This window comes from Gopherus evgoodei, chromosome 3 (genome assembly GCF_007399415.2).
Source record: "Gopherus evgoodei ecotype Sinaloan lineage chromosome 3, rGopEvg1_v1.p, whole genome shotgun sequence".
NCBI classification, from domain to species: domain Eukaryota; kingdom Metazoa; phylum Chordata; order Testudines; family Testudinidae; genus Gopherus; species Gopherus evgoodei.
In genome coordinates, this window is record NC_044324.1 from 122,254,650 (window position 1) to 122,274,735 (window position 20,086).

At 38.0% G+C, this 20,086-nt stretch overlaps 1 protein-coding gene across 5 annotated transcripts in view; it reads left to right on the forward strand.

Moving 5' to 3' along the window:
- STXBP5 (syntaxin binding protein 5) overlaps positions 1-20,086 on the forward strand; it is a 196,670-nt gene that overhangs the window by 107,995 nt on the left and 68,589 nt on the right. For all 5 annotated transcript variants that reach the window (XM_030556525.1, XM_030556527.1, XM_030556528.1 and 2 more), the window contains exons 10-18: positions 4,069-4,223; positions 6,252-6,324; positions 8,572-8,719; positions 8,803-8,870; positions 10,615-10,655; positions 11,687-11,907; positions 13,922-14,100; positions 17,827-17,952; positions 19,379-19,530. In XM_030556525.1, coding sequence (XP_030412385.1) covers positions 4,069-4,223; positions 6,252-6,324; positions 8,572-8,719; positions 8,803-8,870; positions 10,615-10,655; positions 11,687-11,907; positions 13,922-14,100; positions 17,827-17,952; positions 19,379-19,530 — 1,163 coding nt within the window. The remainder of the gene's footprint in view (positions 1-4,068; positions 4,224-6,251; positions 6,325-8,571; positions 8,720-8,802; positions 8,871-10,614; positions 10,656-11,686; positions 11,908-13,921; positions 14,101-17,826; positions 17,953-19,378; positions 19,531-20,086) is intronic.

Consider the following 20,086-nt stretch of genomic DNA (forward strand, 5'->3'; position numbering starts at 1 on the left):
CTATTCTAGATAGGTTTTTGTATTGAGCTTATCACTGTAGTATCTAATGTGAGAGATTACAATGTTTGCTACAATGTTTTTAATCATCTTAACCAAAAAATGGAAGATTGGGTTTTCAGGGTGGTGGTAGGTTAGTCAGTGGGCCAGATTTATAAAGGGATTTAGGTGCCTAAATTTAGTGGATCCACAATCCCCTACTTAGCTCCTCCTAACCCTATTGGTGCCTAAACTCATTCAGCATCTCCTATTGCCAGGGACCTACCAAATTCATAGCCATGAAAAATGCATCATGGACCATGAAATCTGGTCTTTTGTGTGCTTTAACCTATACTATAAAGCTTTCACCGAGGAGACCAGCTTTTCTCACTTGGGGGGTCTTGATACAAAAGGGAGTTGCAGGGGAAGGTCAAAAGGTTAATTTAGGAGGGTTGTGATATTACCACCTTCACTTCTGCGCTGCCTTCAGAGCTGGGTGGCTGGAGAGCATTGGTTGTTGGCCGGGCGCTCAGCTCTGAAGGCAGTGCTTCCCCCCAGCATAGGTGCAGAAGTAAGGGTGGCAGTATCATATTATGCCACTCTTACCCCTGCGCTGCTGCCTTCAGAGCTGGGTGGCTGGAGCGTGGTGGCTGCTGACTGAGGGTCCAGCTCTGGAGGCAGCAGCACAGAAGTAAGGGTGGCAATACCATACCATGCCATCCTTACTTCTGTGCTGCTGCTGGCAGCAGCTCTGCCTTCAGAGCTGGGTCTAAGGCCGGCAGCCGCTGCCCAGCTCTGAAGGCACACTGCTGGCTGCAGCAGTGCAGAAGTAAGAGTAGTAGAACTGCAACCCCCCCTACAATAACCTTGTGAACACTCTACAACTCCTTTTTGAGTCAGGACCCCTACAGTTACACTCTGTGAAATTTCGGATTTAAATAGCTGAAATCATGAAATTTACAATTTTAAAAATCCTATGACAGTGAAATTGACCAAAATGGACCCTGAATTTGGTAGGGTTGTAGTTATTGCTGTAATGGTTTCTGCCTCTGGTCCTGTATGCTGCTGGCGTAGGCAGATGTCCAGACACTATCTCATGCCTAAGACACAGTGAGATCCTCAAACCACGTGAAGATAGGCAGGGTAACACATGTCTCACCTGTGTGGCCTGATCCATTAGGCATGCTCAGAGCTGGACTATAGAGGCATCCTCTCTCTGTCTCTAGCCCAATTAATATGTAGTTGTTTAATACAAAATGGAATGGCTTCAGCAGGAGAGACTGAGAGAGACCCATATCAGAATATTCCATAGTCCAATGGTTTGTGCACTCACTTGAGAGGTGAGAAACTTCTATTTAAAACTTTTTTCCTCATCAGGCAGAGGGGGGAGTTGAACTGGAGTCTTCCATATCCTGGGTGAGTACTCTAATCACTGGGCTAAAGGTTATAAAGGAAGCTATTTCTGCCATCTATCCCCACCCTAGCAGTTTTGTGTGAAGAAATACAGACATCTAAGCTGTTGCAAGAACAGGATAGGCATCTGTCTCCAAGAGAAGAGGTTCCTGGTTATGGATCCCAAACAAAGATAGGTGCCTCCCTTCAGCTCTCACTTAAGTATCTAACTCTGGCAGAGGCACAGGATTTAGGATACACTCTTCTCATCAGCATCTCCCTTTGACTAACCTACACAGCTTCCCACCTGGCTTGTTGGTTTTTGTGGATCCCATTTTCAGATGCCTATCTTTTACCTATGCATTGTGTGTGGAGCCTAGGCACCTAACCCAGAGTTTGTGGTTTTCAGTGATTTTTCTAAGTGTCTAAAAGTTGCATGTTGCAGTGTCTTTCTCTTTGTGACTCCCAGCCCATGCCAAGTTATGGCTTCTTGAGCAGTGGCATGTTGAAGTAAGAGAAGCCATCAATCTACCTTCCTTCAAGAAAGTTTGACAATCTATTGTGATTCAATTTTTCAAAGGGATTTATTGTGTCCAGTGTTAAAAATACTACTGATTTTGATGATGGTTGAATAAGAAAGAAAAAGTATTCCATTTCCTAGGTATATTCAGCTGTTTCACTCTTGCAATTTTATTGAATGAAACGTAAACTTGTGCATATTTGCTTTGAAAAGTGTGTGTGTGTGTGTGTGTGTGTGTGTGTGTGTGTGTGTGTGTGTGTAAAAATATAAAATATTATAATATAGGTGAAAAAACACTTTCCAGTAATTTAATGGAAAGTCCATAATCTGCTTTCTCCAGGGGAAGCAGAACTAATTTGTCCTTGCCTTGTTCAGTCATATAAAGAAGTTAATGAAACAGTAGGAATTTAATTTACGTGATAGTTATCTGGAGATGGTGTAAATATAAAACTGATTTATGGCTAGAATTAAATCAGGTGAGCTGCCTCTGTTTCAAAAAGCTATTCATTTTTATTATAAGTAATCAAACAATCATAAAAGGCTGAATCATCATCTTGAAGAGAGCATTAGTAGATTTATTTAGTTATTGAGTGTGTGTTTACAATACTCAAGTTTTTGTTGTGGGCCTTTATTTAAAGGGACACTTTCAACTCAAAATTTTAAAATGTCCACTTAAGAAATAGCCTACAAGAAGTTTTTGGTGTATACTTCCACTTAAATGTTGCTGCCATTTTTGTGGTTTTATAATCATACTCTATCTTCAAAATATTTTTCTCCTGTAGCTGTGTGAAAAGCCCAAACAAGTAAAACATTGAAACTAGGCTAAACATTATACTGTCAAATACACAAGAAAACAAATTGAGAAATAGTAAAATATTTTGTTCATCTGTTACAGTATAGTTAACTTAGATGTTCATAGTAAGTTTTTAGAAAGTATGATTTTTAAATTAATAGTGTCACTTCAAATAAAAAAAATCACAAACAATTGGAGAAATGGGTTTACTTTGTATTTCTGTAATTCAAGACCCCTTTGCATATTTGTGTTAGAAAATTTAACTGTATTATTTTGAAGACGTAAATAACAAAATGGGTTTTTAACCACCTATATAATTGTTATAACGATATTCTGCCCTCAGATACAGGTGGAAAGCTTTTGCTGAAGTTAAAAAGGGTTGTCAGCGTTTCTAAGGGAAAAAAATTTCTCGTGTTTGAAAATCCTAAATATATGTGGTTTTACTCTTAAAATCACTCTAAAATATTTATGCGTTATATTAAAAAATAAATGTTAAATATATTTATTTCCTGTTTGTAACAAACTTTTTGTTGCCAGCATTGGCCTGTTCAGTAAATGTAGTGTACTCTAATATTATCTCAGTGTAGTGTGTACAACTTTTCCTCAAGTAATACAATTTATACATTCACTTACTATGTAGTCAATTAATCAATTTCCATTTCATTCAAAATGAAGTTCTTTGACCTTCTGTCACCTGCATTAAGCACCTGATGTTCCATAATTGTATGAGAACATTGCTGTTCTATTGCCATTCTACAGAATGTAAGAAAAAAACATGTATTTACTCCTTATTAAGTTATATTGCTGTACTTTGAAATACTTCGTGAATATAAACTAGCAACATCACCATACCACATTAAATCCGTTAATATTTCAGGTACAGTGTCCTGCCTCTCATAGAGCCCCATATATGATACTTAGGAAGAAGGGAAACTTAAAGCACTTAGCTCCACAGTTCAACACGTGATGCCATACGGAAGGGAGAAAAATGTGTTTTTAACCAGTGGGGTGGTCAACAGTACATCATCTGGTTTGAGATTTGATTGTTGTTTGTTAATTTGGGGGGACTAACTTGGCCGAGAGAGTTAAAGGTGTTAATGTGACTGTCACTGCACAGCATTGAAGAGTTATAAAAGGCTTTGGGTATTGTAATACAGCGACTTCAGCCTGCTTAGTCCTATGACAAACACATCGTTAACAATTGTTTTAAATTATGTATTAAAGATACGGGGGAGTAGGGAATAAGGAAAACCTGTTCCAGTTACTCTAAATGTATTTACCATTAGATGTGTTCTCTTGAACTCTTACTATGGGGCAATGGGAAAACTGATCACTCTTTCCTTTGCAGTATGCCTTTCATTGTCATAAATGCCTGTTTTGTTTCCAGGGAGCCTTTTATCATTCTGTCGGGAGGCTTGTCATATGATACTGTAGGAAGAAGACCCTGTTTAACAGTCATGCATGGGAAAAGCACTGCTGTGCTAGAAATGGATTATTCTATTGTTGATTTTCTAACCCTCTGTGAAACTCCGTACCCTAATGGTAGGTTCTGTAAAGATTATACTGTTACCCCTTCTCTTTGTAGATTTACTCTGCCAGAATACTCCTTTCTGCATCTGCCTCACTATTCTATCTCTGTGAGGGACAGCACTGGAACAATAACATCTGTTGTAGATATTGTCTGTCAAGTTTTGTTTCAGCATTCTTTTAACCGTAAAATAGGTTTCATAATAAACCCCAACATCAATTATAATGTTCTGGAAAAGAATTAGTAATTACATGTTTTTCTCCTTTTTTAAAAATAGTACAATTTATTAAAATGTGCATGCATACAAGCATTTATCAAATATATCTGTATGCATTACAATGCAAAGACAGTTATAAATAATATTAATAATGATTAGCACTTACTCAGGCCTTTTAATCTACAGTGATTGTGTAAATATTTACTAATTATTGTAACATTCCTGTGAGGTTGGTAAGTAAGTTATCCATATTTTACAGGCAGGAAACCTCCATCAGAGATTAAATAGTTTGCCCAAGTGGACAGAGAAAGCACAGTGTTTCATCTGGGATTGGAAATTGGTTTCTGGTACTATGTTCTGTGCTCAGGCCATTAGAATACACCTCTTTATTGTCTATTAGAAATGCCTATTAGAAGTGTATTATCTATTGTTACTAGAAGTGTATCCATTGAAGAAATACCTTTTGTAGATCATTAGAATGGTATGTCAATACATCTAATATGTACATTTTCAGTGTTGAAACATTAGATATTACATCACATGCTCAGAATAGAGATCACTGTAAAAAATGAGTTGTTGAATCATGTCAGCAATATATTCAAACAGATGTTTAAAATGAAAGCATTACATTACTTTTGTGCATGTTCCGAGGCTCGCAATTGGAAAAAGAAATGAAATTTCATAAGGGAGAAAAGTTTGTGCACATCCCCACTCTAGGAAGTCACCTGTCATGTCTCAAGACCCAGAGTTATTCAAAGCAGTAAAACCTTTAGTGTATATGTCAGTCATCCACAGATCTAAATATTCTAAACCATGGTTACAAAAGACCCCAGTCACATATCCTTCTGTAGTGCTTCTATTTCCATTAGCTGGAGCAACCGCTGAACTTGCTGTTTCATTTCTATTTTCCTCATCTTGTTGTTTGCTAGTTAATTAATTACTAACAGCTATTTTTATTTATAGTTTTTACTAGATGCGGGTTTAGAGTTGTGGTAGGCTGATACTGTGAACTCTCAGTCATAAATTTGAGTACAAGTGTGCCTCAGAGGTTCCAGTGGTGGACATTGAGACACAGCAAGGTTAATTTAAGAGTACTTTTTGTACTAGCTACATATTTGTAGCAGCCAAGTATGTTCAATGTCTTGGTGGTGGGACTTGCATCTTGCTCACCCAGTCTTACTTTAAACTTTTTGCTAGAGGCTGAAAGGATGAAGGTGCAGTTGACTATCCAGGTAGAACAAGATCTGCCCAAACAAGTATTGCACACTGCTTATGTCTCCAATATTATGGTCCATTTGCTGTCCTCAGAAATCTTAGTCGGTTGGCATTCGTGGCTCAGAATATCTGGCAATTCCAGAATTTTAACTTGGAGCAGACCTTTTAATTCTCCAGATTTTGGTACCACACTGGTGCTCCTTTCAGGTGGACAGTCCTTCAGTTCCTTTTGTAAATTAGGTCACTTACTGTTTCCTAATCTCACACAGTGAAGAACTGCAGAAGCAATTCTGTGAGGGGAGATAAGGTTACTGTTAGTAACTGGAGTTCTTTGAAAATATCGTTTTTGCAGATCAAACCGCCTTCCTTCCCACTTCTCAGTCTTTTGAAATGGATTTAATTGAGAGGGAGAGAAAATTAAGATAGGTGGATGAGGTCTACAATTTTGAATATAACAGATTTGTGAATACCTGTGTATGCTCTAATGGTGTTACTGCTTATGGCTAGTAAAATGTGTGGTGTGCAATCTCCTGCAATGTAGACTGCTGAGCCTATATGTTAGGAGAACTAAAATAACTACTATGTAACCTTTCTTTTTGTCTGTTTTTAGATTTTCAAGAACCATATGCTGTGGTGGTTCTTCTAGAAAAGGATTTAGTACTTATAGACCTTGCACAAAATGGGTAAGAATCTAGGGTGTAATGGAGGGTATATGGAGTATCAACTTAATGACAGGCTGCTGTGTATCCATTTGATGTCACCTATCAATGCTCCACTTGTAAATGAAGATAATTTGTAATGAGACTTACTGGAACTATGTTTGAGATTATTGCCTTACTAAAATTCCCAAATGTACTCTTGATAAGCAAATCCTTTTTAAAGAACATCTAATTTTCTATTCTACATTTTGGTTTTAAGGGCTAGATTTTATTTAAAAAATTTCTACTTCCATATTTTTATGATTGCAAAACTTCTGAGTATGGCCTACTCTCTGGCAGGTAGGTACAACATGGCATATATTTATAATTGAGTACCATATTGTTCTATTTCTGCCAAGTTTATTGGCTTCCAGCTAATAAGAGAGAGCTTCTAGTGATTTCATTCATGCTAAGCCCATTTGATGCTCTGCACCTAGCTAGCATTACAGTATTTTGCTAAGATTGTAAACTCTTTGTACAAGGATTGCCTTTTTTGCTCTAGTTTTGTATAATGTTTAGCAAACCAGAGTCCTGGTCCATCTATGTGCTATAGTAATATAAATAATATATATTAATAGGTTTTTTTTATCTTAAATAGGGTTGCCAACTTTCTACTTGCAGAAAACTTGCCCCTACCCCTGCCCCACCCCTCCTCTGATGCCTCGCCCCCCGCTCTTTTCATCCCCCTCCATCTGTTACTCACTCTCCCCACCCTCACTGAGTCATTTTCACCAGGCTGGCTCAGAAGGTTGGAGTGCAGGAGGGGGTGAGGACTCTGGTTGGGGGTGTGGACTCTGGGGTGGGGCCATGGATGAGGGGTTTGGGGTGCAGGAAGGGGGTCCAGGCTGGGAGGTGGAGCCAAGGGGTTCAGAGTATAGGAGGGGGATCTGACTGAGGCAGGGAGTTGGGGTGTGGGAGGGGTACGGGCTCTATGCTATGGGAGCAGATTCCAGGGTAGGGCCAGAAATGAGAGTTTGGGGTGCAGGAGTGGGCTCTGGGCTGGGGCTGAGGGGTTGGGTTGTCGGGAGAAGGGGATTGAGAGCTCCGGTTGGGGCTGCAGACTCTGGGGTGGGGGTGAGTGGTTTGGGGTGTAGGAGAGTGCTCCAGGCTGGGAACAAGAGGTTCGGAGGACAGGAGGAGGATATGGGCTGAGGCAGGGAGTTGGGGCACGGGAGGTGGGGAGGGGGGCAAATTCTTGGCAGCCCTTACCTCAGACAGCTCCTGGAAGTAGCCCCATGTCCTCTCTCTGGCTCCTAAGCAGACGCGTGGCCAGGCAGCTCTCCCCACTGCCCAGGCCACTCCCGCATCTCCCATTGGCCACAGTTCCTAGCCAATGGGGAGCTGCAGAGCCGGTGCTGGGGATGAGGGCAGCGCACAGAGCCCCCTGGCTGCCCCTACACTAAGAGCTGGAAGGGGAACATGCCATAGCTTCTGGGAGCCATGCAGAGCCATGGCAGGCAGGGAACCTGCCTTAGTCCTGCTGCACCATCACCGGCCCCTTCTGCAGCACTGACCAGAGTCACCAGATCCCCTGGCAATGTTAATCTTAAAGTCAGCATCCTTAGTCCAAACGTTGAAATAATTTTCTTTATTTAGGGGAATTGATTTTTGTGTGTCTGTTTGTTTATTTAGAGAAATTGGGCAAAGCCTGCTAGGTAATGAAGAGTGGAGGGTGAGTGAGGCAGTCTAAGATACCTGACTGAAAAGAGAACAAGATTTTAAAAAAGGAAAGTTGAGACTTCATACCTTCCTCCTGGAAGCATAGACCCAAGAGTCAGAAATCAACATCTATCTGCAGAGCACAAGATCTAGAGCTCAGTAACTTACTTTTTCATTTCTGCTGCTACAGAACCATTAAGAATTAGTCTCTATGGTGACAATTTAAAAAACTTACATTACAGGTATAGTAAATATCTTTTCAGCATCTTCATCAGCTGAGCGAGCAACCTTTGCAGAGTGCAGTAGCTGCATTTAATTGTTTTGCACTGTAGGCACATTATTTGTGGGTTTTTTTGCATAATGCTACCCAGAGTGTGCTAAATACTTTTCAGACAGACATGAAGTCCCTGCCCTAAGAAGTAATCCAATCTGCACTATTTCTGTAACTTATTTGGCAGATAGTAAAGTTATACAAATATTTTTTAATCAAATTGACAGGCTTCAGTTCTTCACTTATATTCTGAACACTTTTCTTTTGTTGGTTTAACAATGTTTCCCTTTCCTCCAATAAAGGTATCCTATATTTGAAAATCCCTATCCTTTGAATATACATGAATCTCCTGTTACCTGTTGTGAATATTTTGCTGATTGTCCTGTGGACCTCATTCCTGCACTTTATTCAGTTGGGGCTCGACAGAAACGTCAAGGTTACAGTAAAAAGGTATGGTATAGGGTGCATATACTTATTTTATAATGCCAGTATAAAGTGTCATTTATTTCAGTCTGTTATTATTAACCTTCTAGGAATGGCCTATCAGTGGAGGCAACTGGGGTTTGGTCACTCAGAGCTACCCAGAGATCATTATTACAGGGTAAGTGATAAGATAGTATGCTAACTTACTCAAAATAACTAGAGTGCATTTTTATAGTTCATATTCACATAACCTGTAGAAAACAAAATAATTTGTATAGGAGGGTGAATATTTTAATGGAAGGTACAGAAAACTCATCTTAAAAAAACTTACAAGTAATAACTTTTGAATAACACATTGAAAAAATATGGTTGCTATGTATCTATTACGTACACTGGGTGATGATATTCTGTCTGCAACTCTATTGAAGTGGTTAGAGTTAAAACAAAGTGAAGCCAACTATATGTTGCAAAGAGAACCATAGCCTCATGCAAAAGCAGGATGGGAGCAGAGTCATTGTTACCAACTTGCTTTTGTGGGAGATTCTCATCTCATTGTCACAGAATTTGTAGACAATTACTAAAATGCCTGATATATTATTGCGTATTGCATAATATATCTAGAAATAATAGTTACTTCTGCTCTTTGCAAAAAAACACACTTTTTCTTCCTGGATTCCTTCATTGTACTTTTTCTTTCTAGTATCCATCATTGTTATAATAACAGAATCATTGAATTGTAGGGTGGAAGATGCCACATGTCATCTAGTCCATCCCCTCATACTAAGGCAGGTCCAAGCATGCATAGGCGATCCCTGAGAAGTGGGTGTCTAACTTGTTCCTAAAAACCTCCAACAAGGATTCCACAACCTCCCTAGCTAACCTGATCCAGTGCATAACTATTATTATAATTATAACTATAATATTATAATTCCAGTCAGGAAGTGTATCCACTAGAATAAGCTGCCACCTCAAACATACTGCATTTGCTTGTTGTCACTAATTCTTAAATATATATTCCTTTACTATTTATAACTTTGATGATGTTTAAACTATTTTAATTGACATCGTAGGCTTTCTTGAAACACTACTTTTAAATATATGTTCATGTTTAGATAGCGGTTGAATTCAGTAATCAAAGAATTACCAAACTGTCAGTTTTTCTTTTAAATGAGAATAAGTCCCAGCAACTCCACTCTAAAGGAGTAGCAGGAAAAAGTCAAAAGGGGATCTGAAAGACCAGGCAGGACCGCATTGGAAGAACATGAGCAGAACTAAACATTTATTATTGTATATTTCTTTAGCACCCAAAGGCACCAATCAGAATTAGGAACCCACTGAGCTAGGCACTGCACAGAAATTCAGAAGGATGCTGTCCCTGCCTAGAAGATCTTTGTCTGTGACTTTATGCAATGTTTTTGTAGAACATGCTGGTCCCAGCATATTAGAGAGACAAGGTGAGTTCGGTAATATGTTCTCTTGGATCAACTTCTGTTGGTGAAAAAGACAAGCTTTCAAGCTTGGGTCAATAAAAGGTACTACTTCACCCACCTTGTCTCTCTATTAGTCTGTGATTTGACATTTTCAGAGGGGCCTAAGCAAATTAGATGTCTGTGCCTAATCCCTATTGAACTTCAATTGATTTGGGCACACAACTCTCTTAGAAAAATTCAGATCTCTTAAAATGTCTCAAGCTGTGTACCAGAAATTGAGGCACCTGAAATCACTAAGCACTTCTTAAAAATTTTTGCCATGGTACCTATTGGTAGTGCAACAGAGTCATAATACTAATCAGAATATGCTAGCTCTGTGGTTTATGTTAAATAACTAATGTAATCTAGTCTAAATCTCCCCTACTCTTTGCTAGCCCGCTTATTTTTTTCCAGGAATGTGTTTTTCAATTTTTATTTTTTTTTATTTCATAGACATGCTGATGGGTCAATCAAGTTTTGGGATGCCTCTGCAAGTAAGTATTTTGAATAGTGATCATAACTTACTCAGACAACCAAAGAGTTCCCTAAACTTGCATGCTTCTGTAGTATAATTGCTGGCAAGCTGTTCTCATTTTATCTGCTTCACGCACTGTCAGTGCCTTATGTTAATCTTTGAATTGTAATAGACATAACTTGGGACTATCAAATTTTTTTGAATAGTTCCGTGTTTGACTGATTTTTACTCCTCAAAAAGAAAACAAATTATTAGAGCAGGCTGGAACAAGAAATGGGAATTTTGACATTCTTAAAACCTCTGACTTCTTTTCCTGGCGTTCTTTTCTGTTGGCATAAAGATAGGAGAGAGGAGAAGGGAAAAAAACAGATGAATTTTAGTGAGGTACCTCTGTGTCTATATTTACTTCTTTCTAATGCAAAAAGTAACCAGTGTATATTTACAAAATATAAGCTCATGTTAAATAATAGCAGCTAGAAATAGTTATCCCACAATTCTTGCTAGCAAAGCACAGAAAAGAATTAAGTTCCTCTATAAATGCACCCAAATAATTCAGTGGTCCTAAGCTTAGAGAATAAACTATTTCCGATACAGTTTTGAATTAGAAGAGCATTGTTGACACTAGTATGCAAAGAAGTACATACACATATTTAGAGTCATGTTGTGTCATTGGTATTCAAGCACAGTTCAAAAGGAAGAAGTTTATCCTTTATATGTTGTAGGAGTACTATATTTCCTGGTGCGTGGATATCCTGTTTTGTAACTCTTCCATCTTCACCTGATTTCTTTCTAGGAGAGATTAACTGATTTTTAGCCTAGATTTATGAAGTTCTGAGGCCTTTTTCCTTTTTAAATGTCTAAATGTGGATATATTTTCATGAAAGAATTGAGAATGTTAACATTATGTACCCCTGCTTTTGTGCTTCCCTCTTGGTGAAAATTGGTTACTTTTGTAAAGGGAAAAAGGCACCAAAAAGGAGAAATGAATTAGAGAAAGATATCTGTTTAAATTGAAAACTAACTTTGTTATATATTCTTATTTATTCTTAGTAACACTGCAAGTACTTTACAAGCTAAAAACAGCTAAAGTATTTGAAAAATCACGAAATAAGGATGACAAGCCAAACACAGATATAGTAGATGAAGATCCATATGCCATTCAGATCATCTCGTGGTGTCCAGAAAGTAGAATGCTGTGCATAGCAGGAGTTTCTGCACATGTCATTATTTACAGGTTCAGCAAACAAGAAGTGACAACAGAAGTCATCCCGGTAATAGTATCACTTTTTAATTGTATGGATTTTGGCTGTAATAGAAATATATTGATGGTTTGGATTTTTATCATGATTCATCCTATTGGTTAAATTCTCATACATAGGAGATGTTCAAAACTAGGAACAGCGTTTTGCAAAAAAAAAATTTGAATAAATGTTTTGTTTCTCTATTTGTCTCTTTATAGGAGTTGGATGTGTGTCTTTAATAGGCCCAGTTTAGCAAAGTACTAAAGCACCTGCTTAAGTTTAACTTCATTGGCAATTAAGTATGTGCTTAAGTTCCTCTACTGGTTTCTAGTCAGGTTCCTATACTAGCTAAAGGTTTTGGTTCTAATTTTAAAAGCAATTGATGAATCAAGGCCAGACTGCATCAAAGTAAAATTTCAATCCATGAGCCATTGCTTTGTGTGAGAGCAGGAGACCAAGTATTCTCAAGGGGATTTGACTGTAGAATAGTCTTCCAGAAGAGACTGTCTTTGGGAAATGTTGCAAGGCCTTTCTCTTTGGGAAAGCCTTTGCACCATAAATGACACTCGTCATTCAAACACCTCTTTTATTCCACTCTTAATCTCCTCCCTCGCCCACGCACCAAAAACAAACCTACCCAAAGCAAAGTTACAACTCCATAGATGGAGAACTGCCAGAGACTCTCTGAAGGCAATTAGAGATTTTACTATTGTTACTGATCTTACATAGAAGGCTTTCAGGTACTAGGGTCATGGGTGGCAGTACAAAAACTCAAAAGATCTAGATGAAAGCTTTATTGAATTAATTTCATACTGTATGCCTGCATACCCATATACAAAACAGTTAAGAGATGATAAATTATTTTGGACTCTATAACAAATATAACATCATTCGTTTTTAAATTCTTTGTAATGTGTTCTAAACAAAGTTTAATCGCAATGCAGTTCTTCTAGTTTTAATATTATTTCTTGGGTAAAGTCTCTGAGGATTTAAGCATGCTTTCTTTTATCTTTTGACATTACCTGTGTATAACAGTGGGTAATTAACACGCAGGTTATTTTAACAGGTACATGCTTCTAAATGATTGTTTAAAAAGTTATCAGATAGTAAAACTGTTCTTCAAGACAGTATAGTTTTACAAATTACTGGTTGGCACCTTGCTATATATCAGCCTACGTGTTAAGTTCTGGTTGATAGATGACAAAAATATTTGGTTGAGGGGAAAAAATAGAAAAGAGGGGAAATCTGCCCTCCAAAAACTGTACTAAAATGATATTAAGGCTATAATAGAGAAAAAGAACTAAGCAAGAGAAATTTGAATTAAGGGTGAAACCTGTCTAATGTTTTCTAAAGTGTAGAGATCAGCACGGTGGTAAAACTCATTAAGTATTGTTTTGATGTATCCAGTTCTACCCAGTGTTATAGTATGGTGCAGTTCACCCTTAACTTTGAGTTCCATTCTTTTTACCTATTTCACCTAAAAGAGATTGCAGTAACTACATAAAGAAAATGCTGTTTCATGACTGAGAAATTGTACTGTTGATATAGTATGAGAATAACACACAGGCTCTGATTTTTAAAGGTATGTAGGTGTTGCTGCATGCTCAGTGTCATAATGCCTAGCTGATTTAGGAGCCTGAATCTGTTTTATATGGGATTTTGGCACTTAAGAGTCAAAATTCCATTGACTGTTAAGGGATTTTGGCCTTTTGAAAATGAGCTTTAGGCAAATTAATTAGGCATTCTGACACTGAGAGCAGCAACACTTAAACACCTTTAAAAATCTGAGCCTTAGCCCTTATAGTATTTCATTTTTGCTCATCAAAGAGCTGCAAAAAGGAGTGATATTCTTGTACTTCTTTTCTGTACAAAAGCTGGCCTGACATATTGATCGTCCATTTGAGTTTTTATTAGCAGTTTACTTAATTCACGTATACATTTCTGTGGCTTTCAAGAGGCAAATGTGGGAATCAAAGGAGAGTGGTTTTCTAGAGAAGAAAGATAGTGTATTTTATTGTTGGTTTTGCTTTGGTTTAATTTACAGATGCTTGAAGTACGGCTGCTGTATGAAATAAATGATGTAGAATCTCCAGATGGCGAACAAGCACCACCGTTGCCAACTCCAGGCACAGGTTCCAATCCTCAGTCCATTGCCCCCCAGTCACATCCATCTACAAGCAGCAGCTCATCTGATGGGCTCCGTGATAATGTCCCGTGTTTAAAGTAAGTGTAAGAACATGGAAAGTTTTTATGGTGCACTTTTGTTTATAATATTGTATCTTCTTATTTTCATTGATCAGAACCTTGACAAGACTACGCTGACATAAGTGCTTGTGTGCATTCATATTACTACAGAAAATCTGTCATAGCCTTTGGACAATCCTATACTGATTAAGGCACCATTTTGCAAGCTTGTGAAAGTTGAGCCCAATTTCAGGAATCTGAAACCTATCAAGCACAAGAATACCCCACGCCATATGCACACATACAGAAACGCTACCATCTATTGTTTAATGGTGCCTATCGTAATTTTACATACCTCATTCCCAGTTAGTCTTTTATGCCCACTCAGTGGCCATTCTCCACACTTAGGAAAATGCTGATATAAATCATAATATACTTGCTCTCCTTTCTAAAATGTTTTGATGAGAAAATAGTTAAGTGTTGACACCTGAAGTATCATGGTATCTGATTTAACATCCATTGAAATGAATTTGGGGCCATTCATATCTCAGAACCATTATCTAAGGCTTTCTGCAACCTCAGGGAGACATATCTATATTGGTTACACTTGCTTCATGTTTTTATTGCAACCATACTAATTAGTTTAAACTGGATACAAATAAGTCTCAGACTTTGGAGAACACCTGAGACACCTCTTTTTGCACACTCACCACTTGCTCTTCAAGCCTCTCTAGGTGTTGTGAACCAAACTTTGGGAAACATTGGTCTGAAGGATGGATTAGATGACCTGTTCTAATGGATCTTTTCAAATTTCTGTTTTCTGACCTTGGAAGTGATCATAGATGTATCATCTGTTCCCTCGGTTAATTATAAACACTGTAACAAACATGATTTTTTGTGTGAGTTCATTCGAGAGTGTAGTGATTGTCGGGTACACCTGCATATGAAGTTAAAGCAGCACTTGATCCTGCCAGAACAACAGATGCGAAACCTGAAGACATATCTCCAGTGTTATGATGATCATACCTCTGACAAGACACCTTTCAAGATCTATTGTTCCTACCCATGCCTAGCATAACATATGATGTATCTCATCTATTGCACTATATGCCCCAGGAACAAATATGGGACTGAAGCCAGACAATCACTGTGCTCTTGATCGAACTCTCACAAAAAAAAATAGACAAAAACACCATATCACTTCTGGGTGAACACTTTTCAGACAGCAATCACTCTATATCTGACCTTCCAGTCCTCATCCTCAAAGGAAATCTGCACAAAAAACTTCAATCGTTCTCTAAGGAAATCTCCACAACACCTTCAAAAGACAAGGCTGGGGCTTAAATTCATGCTAGATATGAAAAATGATGGACTCGGTAAAGACACGGATTTATGGCTCATTACAAAAATCTGTAACCGACTAACCCTCCCCCTGCAGCTGCCTTTTTTTCCCCCTCCCTTTCACCCCTATGACTTGAGAGGTGTTAACAGGCCACTTAGAATTATAGGCTTAGAAGGGACAACAACAAGGGTCATCTAGTCTAATTCCCTGCCAAAATGCAGGATTTGTTGTGGCTAAACTATGCAAAACAGATGGTTGTGCAGCCTCCTTTTGAAAACCTCCAGTGAAGCAGTTTCCACAGTCTCCCTAGACGTTCCATTGTCCTACTGTTCTTACAGTTAGGACATTTTTCCTGAGATTTAATCGAAATCTGATATGCTGCAGCTTGAACCCACTACCACTTGTCCTGCTCTTTGTGGCAAGAGAGAACAACTTTCTCCAACTTTTCTACACTTCACCTTGAATTGTCCTTTGAAATGTGTTAACTACTTATGCTTATCTGTTCCACCTTGTATTTAGTTGACACTCAGAGTATATTTCCCAAACCTGAAGAAGAGCTCTGTGTAAGCTTAGAAGCTTGTCTCTGTCACAGACAGAAGTTGGTCCAATAAAAGACATTTCCTCACCCACTTCATCTCTCTAATACCAGCTACTGTTCACTTGAGAAATCAGGAATGGAGTGAGGTTTTCCCCGTTTGTACCTTGCTAAAGGCAGTGTTGTTATACCTCTAGATCACCATATTTAACCTGATGACAATGCCAATTAAAAATCCTCACCTGCAGATTTGATATTTGGATTGGCATGTGCTTTAGCTGCTAAATTGTAAAAGTAAGCACGCCATCTTAGTTTGCGATCCTGGGTTAAATCCACAGTCTAAAAAATGATTCTGTGGACACACTTGTTTTCTGTGTGTGGGAGCTCTTTCACACCTTACCAATATATTGAATTGTAGAATATAAAACACTGACTTGAATAATAAAACCTGGGAAAAAGTTAGAGCATACTCCTATTGTATTTTTGGTTGAGCTGTGTGAGTACAAAGGTCTTGCACTCAACTCAGCATCATTTCTGCTCTCTATATGTAATGCTGAAACTTCTGAACACAGCATCCACTCCATTCCAGAATTTCAGGGAACAGTGGCAACAGTGAACTCTTTTGATCTTTGGAGAAATTTGGAAAACTGGAAAGAGGAAACATGGGAGGCCATGCTGGACACCTGTCATCTGCCCCTGTTATAACTTCAAGCACCTCTGCAATTGTCTATAAATCAGGCAACTGATTGATGGCACTCATTAATGCCTTCCAGCAGAACGATAGCCCAGCTCATCTCTGGCTATCCTCCCAATTAAGTTTTAACTTGTTGCTACTCTGTCTCTAACTGAAAGAAGACAAGTAATAATGGGGAGTCGGAGGTGGTGCAAAGGAGGATTGGGGACATACACATAGCCTCTTGCACAGGAGGGAGAATAGGGAACCTGGAATGGGGAGAAGGGGGCAAGCAGAGAGGCCTAGCCATGGGAGGGAGAATGGAAGAGCCTTGAATGGGAGGAGGGAGGAAAGGAGGCACGCACAACCCTGGTGTGGGAAAGATTGGGGAACCCAGGTATAGGGAAATGGGGGTGCACATAGATCACCTATCATGAGGCGAGAATGGGACACCTTGGTATTGGGGATGGGAAGTGCACGGGTCCCCTAGTGGGTGGGGAATTCGGAGATCCTGGCATATGAGAAGGGGTATGCATAGAACTCCTGGCAGGGGGATTGAGGAACCCTAAAGTGGGGGAGAAAAGAGAGAATGGAGGGAACACACAGAGCCTGTGTCTTGTGGAGAAATAGGGGGCCCTTGAATGGGATGGTATTCAAAACCTCTGGTGCAAGCAGTTCTTTATATTTGTTCCAGGCAAGCTATCTGTCAAAAAATCTACTTTCTCTCACTCTTGTGCCCTTCTGTCATACCAGCAACCTTTGCCTGAAAGCCCCTGCCTACCTCAGTTAGCCATACTTACACATCACATTCAAATCCCTCCTCAGTATAAACTTCTTTCATTAAAGCTACAATTCCTAATTCTCCCCTCTTAGAAACACAGAATCTGTGACACATTTTCTCTGCTAAAGCCATCATATGATACTAGTGCTGTTAACCCTTGTTTTGCACTTTCCCATCCCTCAGTGTTTAGAATCATTGCTCAGGTTGTTTTAAGTCGCAAATCTAAGTATCATCACAGATAATGGGAGCTAAGGTGAAATGAACACTTTTGGTGCATTATTCTTATTTATTTATATTGTGTGTGTTCATTTGGTAGATTGTAAAATTCAATAATTCTCACTCTGTCTCCCTGCCTTGTACAAGTTAATTAGATCCTATTGTATCAAAGTGGAGAGATTAATATAAAGACATTATGCATTGTTTTTATATTGCAGAATAAAAAACTCTCCCCTCAAACAGTCTGCAGGCTATCAGATTGAATTAGTTATTCAGCTGGTATGGGTGAGTGGAGAACCTCCGCAGCAGATAACCAGTTTGGCAGTGAACTCCGCCTATGGTCTGTAAGTATATTCTGTATTTTTTACTAGTTTTCTAATAAATTTCACTAGAGTAGCTGTTGTTTAAAAAGTCAACATTTGTTTATACCCACTATATAGAAATATTGGAGATGTTATCAGTTTTCCCCTATACTTAAAATAAATAGCTGCAATATTTGTGTAGTAACTGGTGGTATCTTTTGGCAGATTTTGACTTTTTAGTGGTAATCAGTCATTTAAAGTATGTTTATAAACCTGGATTTATAAACTTACTGAATATCCTAAACTAATCTATTTGCATTTATAAAAAAACAAAAAAAAAATACACACACAAAAGCATTGATGCTTCTCTAAACAGAACTTGAAAGTTATATATACAAAGAGACAAGTAAAGTTCAAATGTTTTTAATTATATGAACAAGAAATTTCAGATTTTTTTTGTGCACCAAAAATCTTAAAATGAACTGAGTTGTATGTGAGTTTGTGTCATATATTTAAAAGAATCCTGTCCAGCTGCCTTATTTTAGCTAAGAGCAAGTTATAAGTTTGTTAAAATAGAGATTTATAATAGGAACTTTAGTCCACCTTTTTCCTCATTGTGATTGTCACTAAAATAATAAAGTAAATGACCAAAAGGAATTGCATAGGCAGCAGTATTACATTTTGCATCCGTTACAGTGAAGGGAACAGAGTTTCGGTGGTTGGAGGGAAGCTTCTTTAAGAGAATCTTTCATTAGGCAATTTGCCTAATTATTTGGCCTATGGTAATTTTATCTATCTATCTATCTATCTAACATCATGAATGTATATTGAACTTCCAAAAAAAAAAGAAGATATACCGGGAAATGTAAATTCCAGAGATGAAACTTAACTGTGGAAGAAAAGCATCTACTGTAAAAAGTGGATTTTATAAAATGAGTTGTAGAAATTCTTTCTGGTTAAATTTGCTCATTTTGCAAATAAATGATTGTTAAATGCCAACTCTACAAACCCAACTTAGAATCCGGATATTATTGGAGAGTCCTTTAGACTCAAACATCACCAGTTTCTACAATTACAGCTTAGTTAGCAACTGTGTTGATGAACGAGTCATAATTAAATCCAGTTAATTCTCACACAGCTATGTTGTCTCTTCAGAGTCAAACAGGAGTAAAAATTATTCAGATTGTCTCTTTAGTAAGTGAACTCTGTAGCTGCCAGAACCTGGTTTATTGAGGAGGAAGTACTATTTTTAGTCACTTTCTAGAGCAGTGAACTGCACTTTAAAATACTAGTTCACACAATTGTGTTTTTAATCATTTTTCAGGTTCATTTAAAAGATCAATTTAAAATTAAGTGTGTTTATCATTCTTTGTCAAGTACAGTACTACATACAAGAATAAAAATAGTAACGTTTGACTTATTAGCAACTTTATTGGAGCCTTAATCTTTCCTCCTACTCTTCTTCCAGAGTAGTTTTTGGCAATTGTAATGGTATTGCAATGGTTGATTACCTGCAGAAGACAGTACTTTTGAACCTTGGCACCACTGAATTGTATGGCTCTAATGATCCTTATCGTAGGGAACCTCGATCTCCTCGCAAATCTCGGCAACCATCAGGAGGTAAGAATTGCTGGATGTTGCATTTCAACAATGGTACCTTTCTTCATAACTCATAATTGTGCTGTCAGTCACTACTTTGAATATAAAAACATTAGCAACACAAAACGTATATTTTTGTATGACTATTACATGTCTGATCTTTGAGAATAATTAATGGAACATTGGTTTGTATTCGCATTCTCCTACATGATGATTCTTCGCAATTCAATAACTGAAGTATCTGAGAGACTCCATGCTAGATTCCTGCTGATTCAAGTATAATACTGCATTTTTGTCCAATCCTCCCAGATTTCATTTTTCTCTTGTTAAGTTGTATTTGTGATATGAGACTAAGCTTTGATGTAGACTGAGCTTTATGGTGGAGAGGTACTTGCTGTTTTTATTTTGATCAGTAGTGTTTTTAATTTATGTTAAAAGGACCTTAAGCAACAAATAAGCAAGCATTGTACACATTCATAGACGTATAAATTAAATACAAAATAGTTAGTTATATGAACTTTAAAAGATCTTAATTAAATAACCAACACCACTTTATAATTGTCAGAGTTTTGTAAAT